Genomic DNA, 18,299 nt, shown 5'->3' on the forward strand with positions numbered 1-18,299 from the left:
GATATTTACCATGTTTTTAAAAAAAAAATTGTTCTTGGGTTGTGGGCGACATTGGCATTTAGTGCCCATCCCCATTTGCCCTGAGGGCATTAAGAGTCCACACATTAGCAGATTTATTTTTAATATTGAATTCAATTGCCATGATGGGATTTGAACTTGTCCTCTGGGTTGCTGGCCGCCTCCCAGCTACAGATGTGTTTTAGGCCGACAGCCAGGCCCAACAAATTAGGTTGAAATTCAGGAAGAATGTTAAAAATGGTAAAAATTTGAAATTCTGTTTATCTCTCAATGTTTTTCAACACAATTCCATTGGATTAAAAATGGTCTTGATTAATAAGTCATCTGGGCAACTCCCCGTGCTAGGGCAATGTTACAGCCTGTCCACAAGTGGCACGGTTATTACAGCAGCAGGGGAGATGACCAATGGACAAGTTCATATAACAAACATTCCCACCAGTTCCAAGCCACATGCTACATCTTTTATATGTTTTGAACCAACACATTACAGGTTTCATTGCCCAAGACAAGAGACGAGACACAGCCCTTACCATTCTGTGATGGAAATTGCAGGAGGACGCTGCTGCATCCCAACGTGATGATGAAGGATTGTTTGCCGACCCGACTGCATTCCGTCTCCCTATTCACAGCACATTTAAACACACAAATCGTCTCATCTGCAGGATTAAAGAGACCACATCAAGGTTAAAAAGGCTACGCACAGTACAGCATCAGTGAAATACCACTCTGGTTAACAGCAGAGGACAATTTTTACCATCTAAAAGCTCCCCCCAGGCAGATGTTCCCATACCTACAGAAATGCAGTAACAATATTCTGTACTGTCTAAAACTATCAGTTTTAGCACAGATGTTACTGTAATCAGCACTGGTCCTAGCTTTGTTTTAACTGGAATGTATTCCGTTCCTAATCGATCACATTGCATACGCTTTGGATCCAAAGACTGATAGGTGGTTTTACACCATATAGATGATAATGTTTTATAACTCTGCCAAACATCAATACCACTGATGGACTCCAGCTGCCAGATACACATACACATACCCGGGGAAGCAGAGGGGCACATACAGAAGATTAAATACATTTCTTGATGTTCTCATCTCCAGTTACAGAAGCCAGTAGAGAAACATAACTCAGCTGCCACATCTTTCTTGGAACACTCCCGAACGTGCTCTCAACCTAAACTCAAGCTCTTCCCTGATCCTAAATGCGAGTTTCATGGAAGACCCAGAGCCCTTGGTTTCTTTAAACACTGCCCCAAGCTCAATTATAATGAGTGGATAGCATGTAGTAAGGTACCTGACAACTGACAATAGGGGACATGTGGCTCTTGTTCCTTAAGTGAGCCACCCGCCCTCTGAACAAAATCAAACCCTAAATCACGCGAAGGTAAAATGAACTCAACTACAAAATTAACACCAGCTCTCAGAAGATATTCCCAAACAGAATTAACCCGGGCTCCCAGATACATATTATCTAAGTTACCATCTCTATCGGCCAGAAAAATAAATCTGATATTATTCCTGACGGATCACATGCTGACCATCTCCAGCTATTCAGAATACCAGGAGGGAAAAAAATATATAAATATACATTATACAAAAACCAAGTATGTGCCAATCATGTGCTAGGGGGTGTTCTACGGTTATTGTTGGGCCCGTGTAAAGGTAAGTTGTTTAAGCCTTGCTCAACTCCATAAAATGTGCAAGAACATTGTACAAGATCCTGGAGTGTTGCACAAACATAACTGAAATCTGTTAAAATCTCCACCCCTCCAACTCTCTTTCCCTCTGTTGATCCATAGATATAACCCATCACATTTATAAGACATATTGAGCCTGTTAACAGATTTCAGCGCAAGTCGTTGACTGCCCCAAACTGATTTCCCAATTCTTAATTTCAAACCTATAATTTTGTGCCATGCTGTGGGCCTGATGTAGTTTCACAGATGTGCTGAATGCACTAAATACTTGGGGAAACTTTATAAATTTGGATTTGAAAAGCAACAGCCATGTATTATTATTATTTTTTAATAAGAAGGCATCCCACGACTGATTTTGACAATCAGGTGTATCAGTGCATGATGCTGCTTTGTGCCAGTGCCCTGAAAGGACTCCAGGCGTTTTGCAAACCTTTTCCAAAGGCAGATCAGGAAACCCGCATAAATAGTGAGCTTCTGCTGTTGTCAGTTGTGTGGGCCCCTTATACTTAAGTGCCATCAATAGTGTGAGGCAAGGCCCCAATCAATGGGCCTTTGTAACTCTCTGATAAACAGGTAGTCAAACAGCAGAAGGGTAGGTGATTGTGATGACATTTACCCAGACTGACTGTTTCTGAATCTCAGCATTGATTAGAAGCTGTACTTTTCTGGGCCTATTCTCTGCTGATGTTCCCCACAACAGGATCCAGCCCCATACATTCTGACTTCAGAAGCAATAAAACCGGACATGCTCAGTTGCTCCGAAGCCATATTTTCAACATTGTCATTTTGTGCAGTGCAATGGCTTGGAGGGGGAGGGAGACAAAAATATTGCATTGTCAACCTGTACAAGCCACTGCAAGAGTAAAATGGCAGCCTAATTTCTGCAAGCACATGATGGCCCTTCCTGCCTCCAAGGGTGGAGCACTTCCTACATGAAAATCACCTCAACAGTACGAGCAATAAAACAGTTTCTTCTAGACTTAGAATCATAGAATGGTACAGCACAGAAGGAGGCCATTCAGCCCATCTTGCCTGTGCCAGCTTTTTGAAAGAACTATCCAATTAGTCCCATTCCCCTGCCCAATCTGTCTTTGCTTGAGGTTGAAATGTTATCCAGGACACCAGGAGGAATCCCTGCTCTTCTTCTAATACGCAAATATCTATATCCCATCCAAAGACAGTGCTGCACTGGAGCATCAGCTTAGATTATGTACTCATCTGCAGAAGTGGGGCTTGAACCCACAATCTTCTGACTCAGAGGTGAGAATGCTGCCAACTGAGTTAAGCTGACACCAAGCAGAGATTTATACTGTTGGCTCCACATTGTTCGCTCCCAAGTAGACTCAAATTTTCAGCTACATGACAAAGTGGGGAAAGAGTGACCCCCACACACAATACAAATAAAAGTGACCATTGAAAACTTACATCATCAGAACTACTTATTGCGATTTAACTTCGGACTTCACTTTGTAGTACAACATTAATGGGGGCACTCTGCTCTTGAAATATTTCAGGAACTGATGCATTGAGAGTATGAAGCATGCATTTTTCCGGCAAGTACAGATGTTCCCTTGGCTACTTTCAAACACTAAAGAGTCTCAGCCCCAATAGCGCTACTGCACTAATCTGCGCATAATTAGAACTTCGGGACCCGAACAGCAGTTAGGATATCCACATACAGCATGAACGGCTGGTGTACTATCCACAGCTCCCACTGAAGACGGGCAATGCTGAGGAAGGCCAGTCTTGCGGCAATGCCTCAGACACCCATACAGTAGGGACTGAATGTACAAAAAGGAGCTGGGGGGGGGGGGGGGGGGGGGGGAAAGAGAAAGCGCATCAGAGGAAAGACATTTGCCATATTCCACGTACAGTGCGAGGTCCCAAATTTCCTCATTTGTTTCTGTAATCCAGACACCTAGCTCAGAAACAAATACAACATTTCCAGGTTAAATCCAATCACTCAGCGAATGCAAAGCCAACTATCAATGCAGAATTCATTCTCTAAATCCCTGGAGGGCTGATTCGTTTCAAGATTTTTAAAAAAACTATTTTTAATACAAACCTTTGGGCAAGTCAGTCCCTTCAATTTTAATCCTTTTTCTTCTGTTCTTTCACCCAGTTTTAGAAATGAGCATGAACTGAGTGCTCGTGACTGCTGAAACACAGATCTGTCATGATCTAATTGAATGGTGGAAGAAGCTCAAGGGGCTGAATGGCTTCCTGCTGTTCCTATGATTCCTGCAGTCAAGATAGCAGGCATACCCCTCTGCTCCCAGGTCAATGCCTGTATAGCCAACAGCTGGGAAGCACTGGAGGGGGATGTCTCTCTCCCTCCCCTAGGAGGTGCCCTTGCCAGCACTCCAACCTGCTCCTGCTCCTTGGTGCTCTTAGTTCACTGATGCCCAGTGCCAACCTGCATTTCACTTCAGATAGGCTAGCATCAGCTATTCCAATACAAGGACAGCGGACACATAGTGATTCATTGGGCTGGATCGTGCTCGAAAAATGACGTGTTAATGATGCACGCAATTATTAATGCAAAATCGGCCAGCATATTCAGGGGATTGAGATATGCCATGAATTGTGAATCTTCAGGACTTGCAATTCGCAAAAACGGCCTCTCACTCTTAACCTCCCCATTATTTTTAAGAACTTGGTGGATTTGCATATTAATTGCCCATTAAACTTGCCACAGAAAGTTAGGGCTGGAATTTAACAGTGCAACTGTTTTAATGAGGTGATAATTGTTAATGCAATGCAAAACAACCTCTCTGGTCTAGATAGGGGACAATTTAAACTGTTCAATCTTATTCCTGCATGTAGTGAATTGTTGTTAGAGATTTTAAAAATGTCAAATTTTAAATTTTTTCCTACTTTTCCTGTCTCTTTCTCACAATCCAATTTTTCTTCCCCTCTCTCTAGTTCTTTCTGTACCTGATTTGACTCTAATTCACCCTCCTTCTCCGTTGTTCCTCTGTTTCTTTCTTAATCCTTAAATCTGATTGGTAAGGAGATAGACTGTTAGTCCCGTCGTTCACTAAGGGCCCAGATACCCCCTTGCCCTCGCCACCCACGCAGTTAGAGGCGCGCACTTCCAGCGCAAACATTTTTCGAGCTGAAGGATGCAGGAAAAAGTTTAACGAGGTATGTCGCAAGATGCCCCAAAACAGCAAGGTCCAGCCCAATATTTACAAGAGGCCACAGGTTTCTGCTCATAAGTTACAGATGGTAAAAAAACAGAAATGTTATGAATATCAGAACACTGAAAAAAAAAATACCCTGGCAAACAGTGTTCAATATACAGGATATCAGCAGTCTGTGAGCAGACTATCACCGAGTGACAGACTAATCATCTATCTGACTCAATATGCAGCTTTCCTAGTTTCACTGTTTCTTTCGAAAGCAAGTATTCCCCAAAACAAGCTCCATTATCACTGCTCTGGGACTTAGAGGAATGAGGGTGTACTGCAGTTTGAAATTACTTGTGCTATCCCCTGTAGCAGGCTAACCCAGTGATTGGCCATCTCCTTCTCCATATTCTGCTTCTAACCATCAATAAGATTTATGTGGCATCATTAAAAGAACCGAGTGTTGGCTAATGTTATTATACAGACTCCTGCACCATATAATAAACTAGTTGGTTCTGCAGAGAGATCGATCGAAGAGCAACTCCGCACAAAGAAAGCCCCAACAATCCATTGCACTGCTCATGTATACGTGATAGATACAGATGCACTGCATAAGACACTGGAAAACTACACCTCTGCACTGCATCACTGCTGTCCCAAACTGGCTGGGAGAGGGAGTCTGCACCTCTGCACTGCATTCCCAAACTGGTGCTGTGCACGCTGCTACCAATGATTACACTTAGAGAAACTATTTTGTCTGGAATTGCATGAAAGAGTGTGGTTCGAGACTCCCTGCTCCTGGCTATACCACCCATGGCTCAGTACTTCATTGCAGCCAACTGTTCGACAGCCATTAAATGCAAATGTTCACATTCAGGATAATCAGGCTGCCAGCCCTGTAGTTCTCTCTGAATAAAGACCAACAGATGTGGAAGGAAACTATATTCTCTAAAGGACAATAAAAGGAGAATAATCGAGGAGACACAGCTGCCACATGGTCGAGTCTTTAGCTCACATCAGAGCTTTTTGTGGGGGGGGGTTGGTGAAGAATGAAAATAAAAGGACTATTCACTCTGCTTTAGAGGAATCCGAGAGGCTTCTCACTTCAATGTTAGATTAGGAATCCACAAAACTTCTAAAATGATAAATATCAATTTCTCACCCAAGTTTGAATTACTTTCTGAACTTTTGTAATGGGTTCTCAAAAAGGATCCCAGTACACAGGATTCCCCAAGGTAATAAACGTTGCATTTTAACCAGGAGATCCTGAAATCTCAGCACCCTCCAGTCACCATTGTGCAGTGTTTGAGAAACGCTGCCCTTTTGAATAGATGTGTGGTAATCACAGTGACACAATGAATGATCTTTGAAATCTGTGATCAGGAACCTTGAGTGAACAGATGTGCGTCTGGGAAGCAGATTTATACAAACATTGGCAAGGCCTATGAAAAAGGAGTCTGGTATTTTATTCCTAAACAGAGTCAACATAAGGCCACTAATTCCCGAGTTCAAGGTGCTGGAGCAGGGAAACAAATGATGTGCTTTCATCCACACACAATCTCCACTCAGTCAATCAGCTCCTGATCCTAAAAGGACTGTGAAGGAAAGATGCTGATAAAAGGGTCTTATGGGGGCTTTTCAGAGTGTAGGAGAAAAGCAACATTAAAATAAAACTTTAGCAGGTAACACATCAGATAATAGCCCTTGATCGGAAAAGGAAGTTTTTTTTTGGGCATGGAGCCCACCAAATGGCTCATCAGACATTGCGGTGAAACAGGAGCCTCCAAATACCAGGAGCTGGTGACCATCACTGATTGTACTTTAAATCATCATGGGAGTTTGACATAACACAGAGGACACCACCTAATATTAACTTTAGTTCTGGCTTCTCATTCAATTTCCGCTTATACAGTAGCACACAGAGTGGAACAAAGTGCTCAGTGACTCTCAGCAGAAGCTGCGTGAGCCCCTTTGCGGAGAGTGCATCGGAGACAAAGCCTCTTTTAAAATCGATTTGCACTTCCATCAAGTGAATAAGTCGCAGTTGCGGAACATTTTAAAGCGATTTCCCAGAATCTCGCAGGAAGCCACGGTCCACACCCCCCACCAACTATTATAACTCATACTTTTAGTATCTACCCAACGTCCCAACCACTACTGCGCATTTCTTCTTCTAGAAGACAATAGACTGGGCTTGTAAACACTGTGCTACCTTGTTCCTCACCAAGTTTATCCCACGCCTGGCTGCAGTATTACTACAAACTGCACACACCTGGAAATCTAAATATTTCCGCAGGGTCCGTACTGTTGACCTTGACTCCTGATACTCAATTCTTTTCATCCTGAATCTTGGAATGAGCCTATGATCATAGTTCCAGGGTGGGCGTCCACTGCTTCACCAGAAGAGCAGCAACTACCCGGAGGAGGGTTTTATCAGGGGCTGAGAGATACCAGGTACACAGAACCAACAAATTTGCATTTATATAGCACCTTTCACGACCTCAGGATGTCCCAAAGCGCTTTACAGCCACTTTTGATGTATAGTCAATGTTGTAATGTAGGGAAACACAGCAAGGTCCCACAAACAGCAATGTGATAATGGCCAGCTAATCTGTGTTTTTTTTTTAAATATAAAAAGGAGCACAATATGAATCAAATCACACGTCACTGGTAAAAGCTACAGGGGCTTTATGCTGGGAAATTGTTAAGAGGAGGCAATAACCAGGTGCCATTCACCAAATAAATATAGCTTGATTCTCCTAGTCTGCAGAGTTAGCTAACCTCAATCTCAGCATCAGCAGAAAAACACAGCCATGGTTTCCACTCATGCCCATGCCTACAGGCATTGAGTGAAGACAAGATAGGGCTCAGTTGTGACCCTATCTGACAGCCCTGCAGTGGACTGCCTGTTGGCACTCACCATCAGGGCACACATAATAATGGCTAATTTGGGACGGTAATTGTGGGTGCGGATGGAACCTGCATCTTCAGGAGAGGAGATAAAATGGAGAAAAAAATGCCACCTTTATCCCAAATCCACTATTGTGTAAATACAGTGCGAGAGCTCCAACACACCAGCAACATCTAGTGGCACAGTGAGTGTAAGCTGGTCAGCTGTACCTCAGAGCCCAGCTCAGTCAGAAACTCACCATCTAAAAAGAGGAGGAAAATATAATGAATCAGTTTGTACAAACTAACCACCACCTATTGCTCACTGACTTCGAATCTTTTCTAACCTATGTCTGTAGGACAGAGAGAAAAAAAAACCTCCCACATACCTTTCTTCTCACCAACCCAAGGAGGACAGGACTATCCTGCTTCTGCCATACTCACAGTAACATTGTGCTGGCGTAGGAATTCCTGAATGTTGATTTTAAAAACCAGGCTGTAACGTTACCTGAAGTGTGGTGCAGCCTCAACACACTTCTACACATGTGGAATTAATTAGTCACCTTACACCACTGAGCAACAACATTAAGACAGGGAGTTTGTCTGTCCATTCTCTCTCTCAATCCCAGGAGAGGTACAGTCACGTCCAATATGTGTAATGCTCCAGGACTGTTCCTACAAAGGTAGCATCACATTTGAGGTTTTTTTTGTAAAAACTCCATTTCTGATCACCTCCCTCCCCCAATGAACTAAGAGGCCTACGATTAACCTGCACCGACACACAGCCTGTGGTCGCGCTATGCTAGTTTGCAGGGCCGGATTAAATAAAGCTGTATGCAGATGCCAAAAGGGACCAGGTCAGGGTGCTGCAGCTTCAAGTCCTCGCACATGCTTAGACAACAACTTGCATTTATATAGTGCCTTTAATGAAGTAAAACGTCCCAAGGTGCTTCACAGGAGTGATTGTCAAGCAAAATTTGACACCAAGCCACATAAGGAGATATTAGGACAGGTGACCAAAAGCTTGGTCAAAGAGGTAGGTTTTAAGGAGCGTCTTAAAAGGAGACGAGAGGGAGGTAGAGAGGCGGAGAGGTTTAGGGAGGCAATTCCAGAGCTTAGGGCCTAGACAGCTGAAGGTACGGCCGCCAATGGTGGAGCGATGAAAATTAGGGATGCGCAAGAGGCCAGAATTGGAGGAGCGCAGAGATCGGAGGGTTGTAGGACCAGAGGAAATTACAAAGGTAGGGAAGGGCGAGGCCATGGAGGGATTTGAACACGTGGATGAGAATTTTTTTTAAAATCCGAGCTGGACCAGAAGTCAGTGTAGGTTAGCAAGCACAGGGGTGACGGGTGAACGGGACTTGATGCAAATTAGCATATGGGCAGCAGATTTTGGGTGAGCTCAAGTTTACGGAGAGTGCAAGGTGGGAGGCTGGCCAGGAGAGCATTGGATGGTCGAGCCTGTGGACCATCAAAAGCACTATCTTGCTGGAATGCACCAGAGGAGTACAGAAGGGGAGCTGACTCAGACTGGCTAGGTGAATGTCAGATTTAAATGAATTGTAGTCTGGTCAGGGAAGCGAGGGTTCTTACCGTCTGCTCAAACATGATCTTATGCCCCCAAAGAGAATAAAGTTTATAAAAACATACCTAGAAATATTTTTTTTTTTAAAAAAGGGTCTACACCTCCCCAAATGCATGTGGCAGCTTAGTTCAGTTGGTAGCACTCTTCCGTCTGAGTCAGACGGCTATGGGTTCAAGACCAACTCCAGGTCTTAGACTGACACTGCAGTGCTGTAAGGACGAGATGTTAAGCCAAGACAGTGCCTGCCTGCCACTGTTCTGAACAGGGAATTCCCCTGCTGTCCTTGCCAACGTTCTTCCCTCAACGGACACCATGAGAAATAGATCATGTAACAGTGACACCACTCAAAGTAATTCATTATATGCAAAGTGTTTAGGATGTTTCGGAGAGAGATGATTGGGTGCCAGGTAAGTGCAAGCTCCCTTTTCATCTTTAAAATGCCCTGCCCACAAGGCACCATTCCAGACATAGAAGGCAAGTGGCTCCGAGACCCTGAGACACACATCAACCATTGGGACACTCAGGGCTGCCGGCTGCACCAGGTACAGGTTCACCCAGTCTGACTGCCCCTAGCAAATACCTGCCCATTAGGAGGAAGGGCGCAGCCTTCTCAAACTGGTTGGTGAAGTTTTCCCCAACTATTAACACAACCCTTCCCCCCCAAATAAATAAACTGCACAGAGATAGGCAGCAACTACAAAGAAATAATCTACAAATAACTTTATAGAACTTGTCCCCCACAATATCACTTACGTCTCCTGCACCATCCAAGCATATATAAAATTTAAATAAAGCCAACCAAATCAGGTCTTTTTAATAGAATACTGCCCCCAGAAGCATCCACTGAACACACTCAAGTAAGAGAAATGCAATTCACCCTGTAACACAACATTCCATGTACAGCATTCCCTGCTTTTTAAATTTTTTCCGCTTTTCAAGCTGAGGGATGTCAGTGTTGGGGGGGGAAAAAAGCACACACCCTTCACCCAATGTCAGCATCAAACACACCCAAGTCAGGTACAGTAGGGTTACAAGCAGAGCAAAGCTGCCTCTACAACATCCCTTAGAAAGGCACATCACTTGCTGAAAAGGAGACAGCACTATACTTCAAAATTACCCCAACTGTCCTCTTTAAACATCTCAAGACTACTTTTAAGAAGGGAACTAGATAATTGCTTGAGAAAGAGGAACATTAAAGGGTGTGGAGAATCAGTGGGGTTAGACTAGGTGTCTCATGTGGAGAAACAACAAATTGCACAAAATATACATTAAATGAGAAACATATTTTTAAAAACGTTATAAAATACTCCCACTAAGAACCACAAGTATTACAAGTGGCCAGGAGAGCATTTTTTTCATGTGAATGGAGACTGGTCAGGACCCATCATATCATCATGAGGACCAATTTTGTTAGTTTTCACAGTTCTACATTCCAAGACACCCGTGTTTGGAATTAAGGATCTGTATCTGCAGCAAGTCATGGAGCTGTAACAACTCCCCCTCCCCCCAGTAATAGAGCTGTAACAACTCCCCCTCCCCCCAGTAATAGAGCTGTAACAACTCCCCCTCCCCCCAGTAATAGAGCTGTAACAACTCCCCCTCCCCCCAGTAATACAGCTGTAACAAACCCCCCCCTCCCCCCAGTAATACAGCTGTAACAACTCCCCCTCCCCCCAGTAATACAGCTGTAACAAAACCCCCCTCCCCCCAGTAATACAGCCGTAACAACTCCCCCTCCCCCCAGTAATACAGCTGTAACAAACCCCCCCTCCCCCCAGTAATAGAGCTGTAACAAACCCCCCCTCCCCCCAGTAATAGAGCTGTAACAAACCCCCCTCCAAGTAATAGACCTGCAATCAAACCCCCTCCCCAGTAATATGAAGCTGTAATAAAAATATTCCCCAGTAATATGGAGCCAGACTTTGTACAATTCTGAAAAAAAACATGAATATTTACAACCGTTTTAAAAGGTTTGTCCGCAGGCAGCATACTGACAGTAACTAGTACGTCTAGTGAGGAATATGCAAGCCTGAAAGATAAATGAATGTGCACTTGAGTGCTGAGCATGCAAAACGTGTAATAATTCATCCCGTCGATATACCAATTCTGCAGCTTGCTTGGCCATCCTACAGAGTGAACTCATTTTGTCTGGGAACATCTGGCTCCTCAATGAAGCATTAAGAGCCAAGTTTAAATTATGTTTTATTTTTAAGAGTTAAAAACAAAATACGCAGCACAGCGTCAAGCTCAACACAGGAGTTAAGGGGGCCAGTAGAGACACAGCAAGAACTCCCAGGGAAAGCTCATGGCCACTTGAGACCAAAATAGTTAAAGAAACTCTCCCCTCAAGAGTCCCAGTGACACCACTCAGGGTAGCAGCACACTGCTTAGAGCAGTCACTGGTTTCAGTTGGGTCACCTCAGAGAAGTGTCACAAAGAAATGGCCAACCCTATGTTGGGCTCAAATTGACCTCTTAGGATATAGAACTGCAGATGCACTCGGTTCTATATCTTAGCCATGTCAGCAGTGGCTCAATGGGTAGCAACCTCGCCTCGAAGGCAGAAGGTCGTGGCTTCAACTCACTCCAGGCAGCGTTGTATTGTCGGAGATGCTGTCTTTCAGATGAGAGGTTAAACTGAGGCTCCCTCTGTCCTCTCAGGTGAACATAAAAGATCCCATGGCACCATTTCAAAGAAGAGCAGAGGTGTTCTCCCTGGTCTAGGCCAATGTTTATCCCTCAATCAACATCACAAAGAAAAAATGATCTGGTCAGTATCACATTGCTGTTTGTGGAACCTTGCTGTGCACAAATCAGCTGCCATGTTGCCCATATCACAACAGTGACTACACTTCAAAAGTACTTCATTGGCTGTAAAGCACTTTGGGACATCCTGAGGTTGTGAAAGGCGCTATAGAAATGTAAGTTCTTTCCAGTTTAAAGTCAGAACAGGATGAGTTCACATCTGGCTCAAAGCACACCAGCAAGGAAAGGGGAACTAGTTACTCCACACACCTGAACGGCATTTCCAAGTACACAGAATCAGAGTCTGACATGAACAAAGGCAGCACTGGGGCAGCTCTACACACTACTATAGCAGAGGTGCCCACATATCTGAGAGACGTCACATCTATCAAAGTTCAGCTCTGTGGCCGACTTATACATCTTGTTGGAACATTCGGAAATGGTACAAGTGCACTCCTGACCGACACACTCTCAGCAATAGCACAATTGCAACCCACAAACGTTGACAAACTTAATACTTAAGTGAAGAAGGGACAGGAGGCCAACAGAAGTCAGAGTGCAGGGTCTCTGGATGGGCTTTCCTGTGGATCTGTTACTGCTGCCAGGTTCTCTCTCAAACAGAAAGAGTCCAAAGGCTGATCATCAAAGGAACACAGGCAGAGATTTTCAGACAGCTGCCTTCCATGAAGACAGCAAACTTCTACTTTTGAGCATCATGTTAGAAGCACTATCACAATTTCCTCAATTTTTACTAATCCCTTCCATTTTAAAAAGGTTGGGCAGCTCAGCCCTGCAATAGTTTTCTTATAAAACAGCCCCAGAGTGAGCATTTATATAGTGCCTTTGATATAGAAAAAACAGTACAAGGCACTATACAGAGGCATATGAAAAATGGACGCAAAGCCAAAGGAGGACAAATTAGGAAGTAACCAAAAGCTTGGTCAAAAGGGTGGGTTTATGGAAGATAGAGAGGTTTATGGAGTGAGTTGCAGAGAGTGGAACATTGGCAGGTGAAGGCACAGCGGCTAATAGTGGGCCAAGAGGGTGGGGGCCACATAAGTCTGGAGTAAAGGACAGGATGGAACTGGATGTAGGAGGTTAGAGAGATAGGGCAAGGCCATGGAGATATTTAAAGACAAATAATTTAAAATTTTAAGTGTTGGGGGACCAGGAGCCGATGTAGGCTAGCAAGGACAGGACAGGCGGACAGTGCAGTGTACTATAACACATACCTATGCAGATCATGCATCGAACAAGTGGTGCGTGTGGCAGTTCTATCTGTGGACAATCTAGTCGAGGAGCTGATCAATGAGAGCGCCCTGGGTAGCCCGAATCTGCTGCCTTCACTACACTGATGTGGAGATGCCGGTGATGGGCTGGGGTGTACAAATGTAAGGAATCTTACAACACCAGGTTATAGTCCAACAATTTTATTTTAAAATAAAATTGTTGGACTATAACCTGGTGTTGTAAGATTCCTTACATTCACTACACTGAACAGGTTTTCACACTTAGCTTGCAGACAGAGAACAAATGGATCCATTACACATTTACAGGCTCTGGGTGATGTTAAAACAACAACAAAGTTGTTTTTAAAGACTATCCAGGCCATCCTACCAGTTCCTCATCTTGTCATTGCTGAGTTCCAGGTTATGCAGAAGTATTTACTTTTTCTAAAAGTAGAACAATCACCTACAGCTGTAGTATGAGTTAATAGGGCAATTGTTTTGACTGGGGAAGGAGGCAATCTTTTCACAGAGATGTGAATCATGCTAGGATGTTCAGTAACTGTCACAAAGTATCACAGTCTTCTCCTGCAATTGGATAGTGTCAGGATTCCATATGTTCTGCAAATTATCAGAGCTGCTAAAAGTTGACACGAAAGCAGCACTACATAGGACCGATAACAGGGACATCGCAAAACTCAGCCTCAACATTAGTAGCTTTTTAAATTATTCATGCCTTCCTCTCTTGGCTTACAGTGTCACCAACACTCAGCCCAATTACAGCTTCGAAGCTTAGTCCCTGGTACTTATTACATATGTAATATGACAATCTACTAGAATGAGCTAGCACCTTCAAACCACAATTACAAATTGCAGCAACTCCTACAAGTGTTCAGGAGAAACCCAATCTATAAGCACAAAAAGCAAAATACTGCAGATGCTGGAAACCTGAAACAAAAACAAAAAACACTGGGAATACACAGCAGGTCAGGTAAAACCAATAAACACGACAGTTGACATTTCAAATATAAAACTTTCCTCAGAACCAAGATATTACAGATGAACAGCATTTAAGAAACATAACAAGGGAGAGGGAACACACAGATATAAGGACCACACACAGGGGAAAAAGACATAGTGTGACCTGTAAAGTGCTACTGTGGGGAATCAGAAAACGGCAGAAGTGATAATGCACAGGAGACAATGAAAGAAATAAAAGAAATAAAAAAAGGCACAGTGAATGCGAAAAGAGCTACAGAGGGATCGACAAGTCGAATGGGAAGTGTGAAAAACTGACCAAGTAGAGCATGTTCCTGCGGCCCAGGAGTTCAAGTGACATGTAACCAAAAAGCAGCTGGTACCAACAGCAATGAGATGAATGACAAGATAATCTTTTAGCGATGTTGGTTGAGGGATGAACAGACCGAGAGAAATTCCTAGCTCTTCTTTGAATAGAACCGAAGGGATCTTTTACATCCACCCGAAAAATGTAGCGTTCAGCCCCGCACTGAAGTGTGGGCCTGGATTATGTGTCTCTGGAGTGGGGTTTGAACCCACACCTTCCGACTATGAGTGGGGAAAGAGTTACCGACTGAGTTCAGGCGGACACCCTGAACCTGGACAAATCACCGGGGCTCCGGAGTCCAAAGGCAGCCGGGGAGGGGGGGGGGTCGGACCGCCAGCAGGGCACCTCAATGCCTTGGGGAGGGTTCCGGGCCCCAATTTCACCCTCGGGCTTCGGCGCGCCTCAAATCCGCGGCTCCCGAACCCGGAAACTCGGGACGAACCAACCCGCCGGCGGATCTCCGACCAAACGGCCCAGGCCGCGGGCTTTCCCAGCGCTGCTAGGGACCCATCCCCAGCCCCAGCCCGAGGCCGCTCTTTGTGTCGCGGTTATCGAGGCCCCATCCAATCCCCGGGTTAACCTGATTAATGTTCCCGCTCTGTGCACCCCCCCTACGCCCGGCTCCCTCTCCCTGCAGGCCCTCTCCCTCCGGGGGCCGAGCCCCGGCCTCTCCCGCTACTCACTGCTATACAGGCTGATGAAAGCGCTGTCCTGGGTGGTTTTAATCTCCAGTTTAAGCGGCTGCTGATCCGAGTGCCGCTGGATCTCGCCGTTCTGATCCCCGATCGACACCAGCCGCACGCCCGGGAACACCGTGGTGGCCATTTTAAAACCGAGTGAGGGAGCGCGCCTGGCGCGCGGCTTTAAAACAAGCGCGGCCCCGCGAGAGGGCACACGCGGGCCGCAACCTGCGATAACGGAGTTAGCCACAAGAGGGAACCCGAGAGCAAGGTGCTGTAATACCGGGGAGAGCCACAGGAGGAGCCCGAGAGCAAGGTGCTGTAATACCGGGGAGAGCCACAGGAGGAGCCCGAGAGCAAGGTGCTGTAATACCGGGGAGAGTCACAGGAGGAGCCCGAGAGCAAGGTGCTGTAATACCGGGGAGAGTCACAGGAGGAGCCCGAGAGCAAGGTGCTGTAATACCGGGGAGAGCCACAGGAGGAGCCCGAGAGCAAGGTGCTGTAATACCGGGGAGAGTCACAGGAGGAGCCCGAGAGCAAGGTGCTGTAATACCGGGGAGAGCCACAGGAGGAGCCCGCCAACAGATCGCTGTAATACCAGGGAGAGCCACAAGAGGAGCCTGAGAGCAAGGCGCTGTAATATCGGGGAGAGCCACAGGAGGAGCCCGAGAGCAATGCGCTGTAATACCGGTGATAGCCACAGGAGGAGCCCGCCAGCAGATCGTAGTAATACCGGGGAAAGCCACAGGGGGAGCCCGCCAACAGATCACTGGAATACTGGGGAGAGCCAAAGGTGGAGCCGGCAACACGGCGCTGCAGTACCGAAGAGAGCCACAGGAGGAGCGCTGGAATACCAGGGCGAACCACAGGAGGAGCCCGAGAGCAGCACCGTCTATATCGGAGAGATCCACAGGAGGGAGCCTGAGAGCAGACCGCTGTATTACCGGGGAGAGCCACAGGAGGCGCCTGAGTGCATGCCGCTGTAATTTCGGCTACATCCACAGGATGGAGCCCGAGTGCAGTACGGCGCATCATTGATGTAAAACACAAAGAGCCATAAAGAGAGAGGCTGAATCAGAACTTAGCAACCTGAATATCTTTGACCAATTTTAGCCAGTCTCAGCACGGCTTGATGCTGCAGTATTTTCTGCAATATGATTGACATTGGCAAAGATTTGGAAAATGAGGTGAAGTTCCAGTCAGAAGCAGAAAGTCTAGGGATTGCAGATGGGATGATTTTTCTACCCGAAAAGGAGAGAGCTACAGAATTAGAGGGCAGATTGGGCACAGAAAGCAGCTTTGAGTTTCAATGTATCAGAGCTTTGGCATGGTCCTGGAACCCTGCATAAAATTATAATGCACTTTAAATCAGTACATTTGGAAGTAAAACCTAAACCTCAATTAGATTATATACTAACATCCTGGAGGAGAGAATAAAACCACCTGAGTGAAACTGGGATAGGGAACTCATCAGGACAGAACTTGCATTGAAATAGCAACTTTCACAACCTCAGGACATCTCATCTTTACAGCCAATTAAGTACTTTTGAAGTGTAGTCACTGTTGTAAAGTAGAAAATGCAGCAGCTAATTTGAGTACAGCAAGGTCCCACAAACAACAATGAAATAATGAATCATGGAATGATACAGCACAGGCCATTTGGCCCATCGTGCCTTTGCCGGATCTTTGAAAGAGCCACTCCCCTGCCCTTTCCCCAATAGCCCTTCAAATTTTTCCCTTAATGTATTTATCCAATTCCCTTTTGAAAGTTATTATTGAATCTGCTTCCATCACTCAGGCAGTGCATTCCAGATCATAGCAACTCACAGCGTAAAAAAAATTCTACTCATCTCACCTCTGGTTCTTTTGCCAATTACTGTAAATCTGTGTCCCCTGATTACTGACCCTTTTGCCACTGGAAACAGTTTCTCCTTATTTACTCTTATCAAAACCCCACATAAGTTTGAACAACTCTATTAAATCTCCCTGCTCTGCTCTAAGTAAAACAACCCCAGTTTCTCTAATCTCTCCACGTAACTGAAGTCCCACATCCCTGGTACCATTTTAGTAAATCTCCTCTGCACCCCCTCTAAGGCCTTGACATTCTTCCTAAAGTGTGGTGCCCAGAATTGTACACAATACCCCAGCTGAGGTCTAACCAGTAATATATAAAGGTTTAGCATAACTTCCTTGTTTTTGCACTGGATAATCTGCTTTAGTGATGTTGCTTGAGGGAAAAATATTGGCCAGGACACCGAAGAGAACACCCATGCTCTACTTCCAATAGTTCCGTGGGATCTTTTATGTCCACCTGAGAGGGCAGGCCGGGTCTCAGTTTAACTTCTCATCCAAAAGACAGCACCTCCGACAATGCAACACTCTCTCAGTACTGCACTGAAGTGTCAGCCTGGATTATGCGCTCAAGTCTCTGGAATGGGGCTTGAACCCACAACCTTCCGACTCAGAGATGAGAATGCTATCAACTGAGTCACAGCTGACAGTTAAGGAGAATGGGAGTGGACCTGGGCTAAAATGTTGATACATCAACTGGAAGCAGAAACCATTAAACATGAACCAAAATAGATGTCTAGTGTTCACTGTTTGAGTTGAGATATTTAGTGAGCAGTCTGATGTCAGCAACAGGTTTCTTCAATGTGCTTTTGTGCTTCGATATATTCTGTCTGCTTTTGTGTAGCTCAAAGAAAAGCTTGTATTAAATTCAGAGGGCCTGATATTACTACCAGGGACTGATTTCTTTGATGTTGTGGGAATGCCATGTGATGCAGCAGCTCACAGATTATAAATGTTGGCTACCATTACTTCTTAATTTGGATAGTGAACTGCAGGAAAATTCACTGCTCAGTGTATATTAACATCCATTACAAATATTTATCGTGGTGAATTGACCATTTGTTACATGTTACTGAAACTTTCTAAATCTTTTCAGCAGTATGGTGTCACAGCACTATTGGAAAAGCACA

The 18,299-nt window shown here is 45.0% G+C and overlaps 1 protein-coding gene across 2 annotated transcripts in view; it reads right to left on the bottom strand.

The window, feature by feature from the left end:
- Window positions 1–15,471, bottom strand: part of carm1 (coactivator-associated arginine methyltransferase 1) — a 54,190-nt gene extending 38,719 nt beyond the window's left edge. For both annotated transcript variants that reach the window (XM_067973105.1, XM_067973104.1), the window contains exons 1-2: window positions 15,322–15,471; window positions 549–674 (exon numbers count right to left, since the gene is read on the bottom strand). In XM_067973105.1, the coding sequence (XP_067829206.1) occupies window positions 549–674; window positions 15,322–15,463 (268 nt within the window). In that variant the 5' untranslated portion in view covers window positions 15,464–15,471. The remainder of the gene's footprint in view (window positions 1–548; window positions 675–15,321) is intronic.
- Window positions 15,472–18,299: the final 2,828 nt, after the last annotated feature.

This window comes from Heptranchias perlo, chromosome 37 (genome assembly GCF_035084215.1).
Source record: "Heptranchias perlo isolate sHepPer1 chromosome 37, sHepPer1.hap1, whole genome shotgun sequence".
Lineage (NCBI taxonomy): Eukaryota > Metazoa > Chordata > Chondrichthyes > Hexanchiformes > Hexanchidae > Heptranchias > Heptranchias perlo.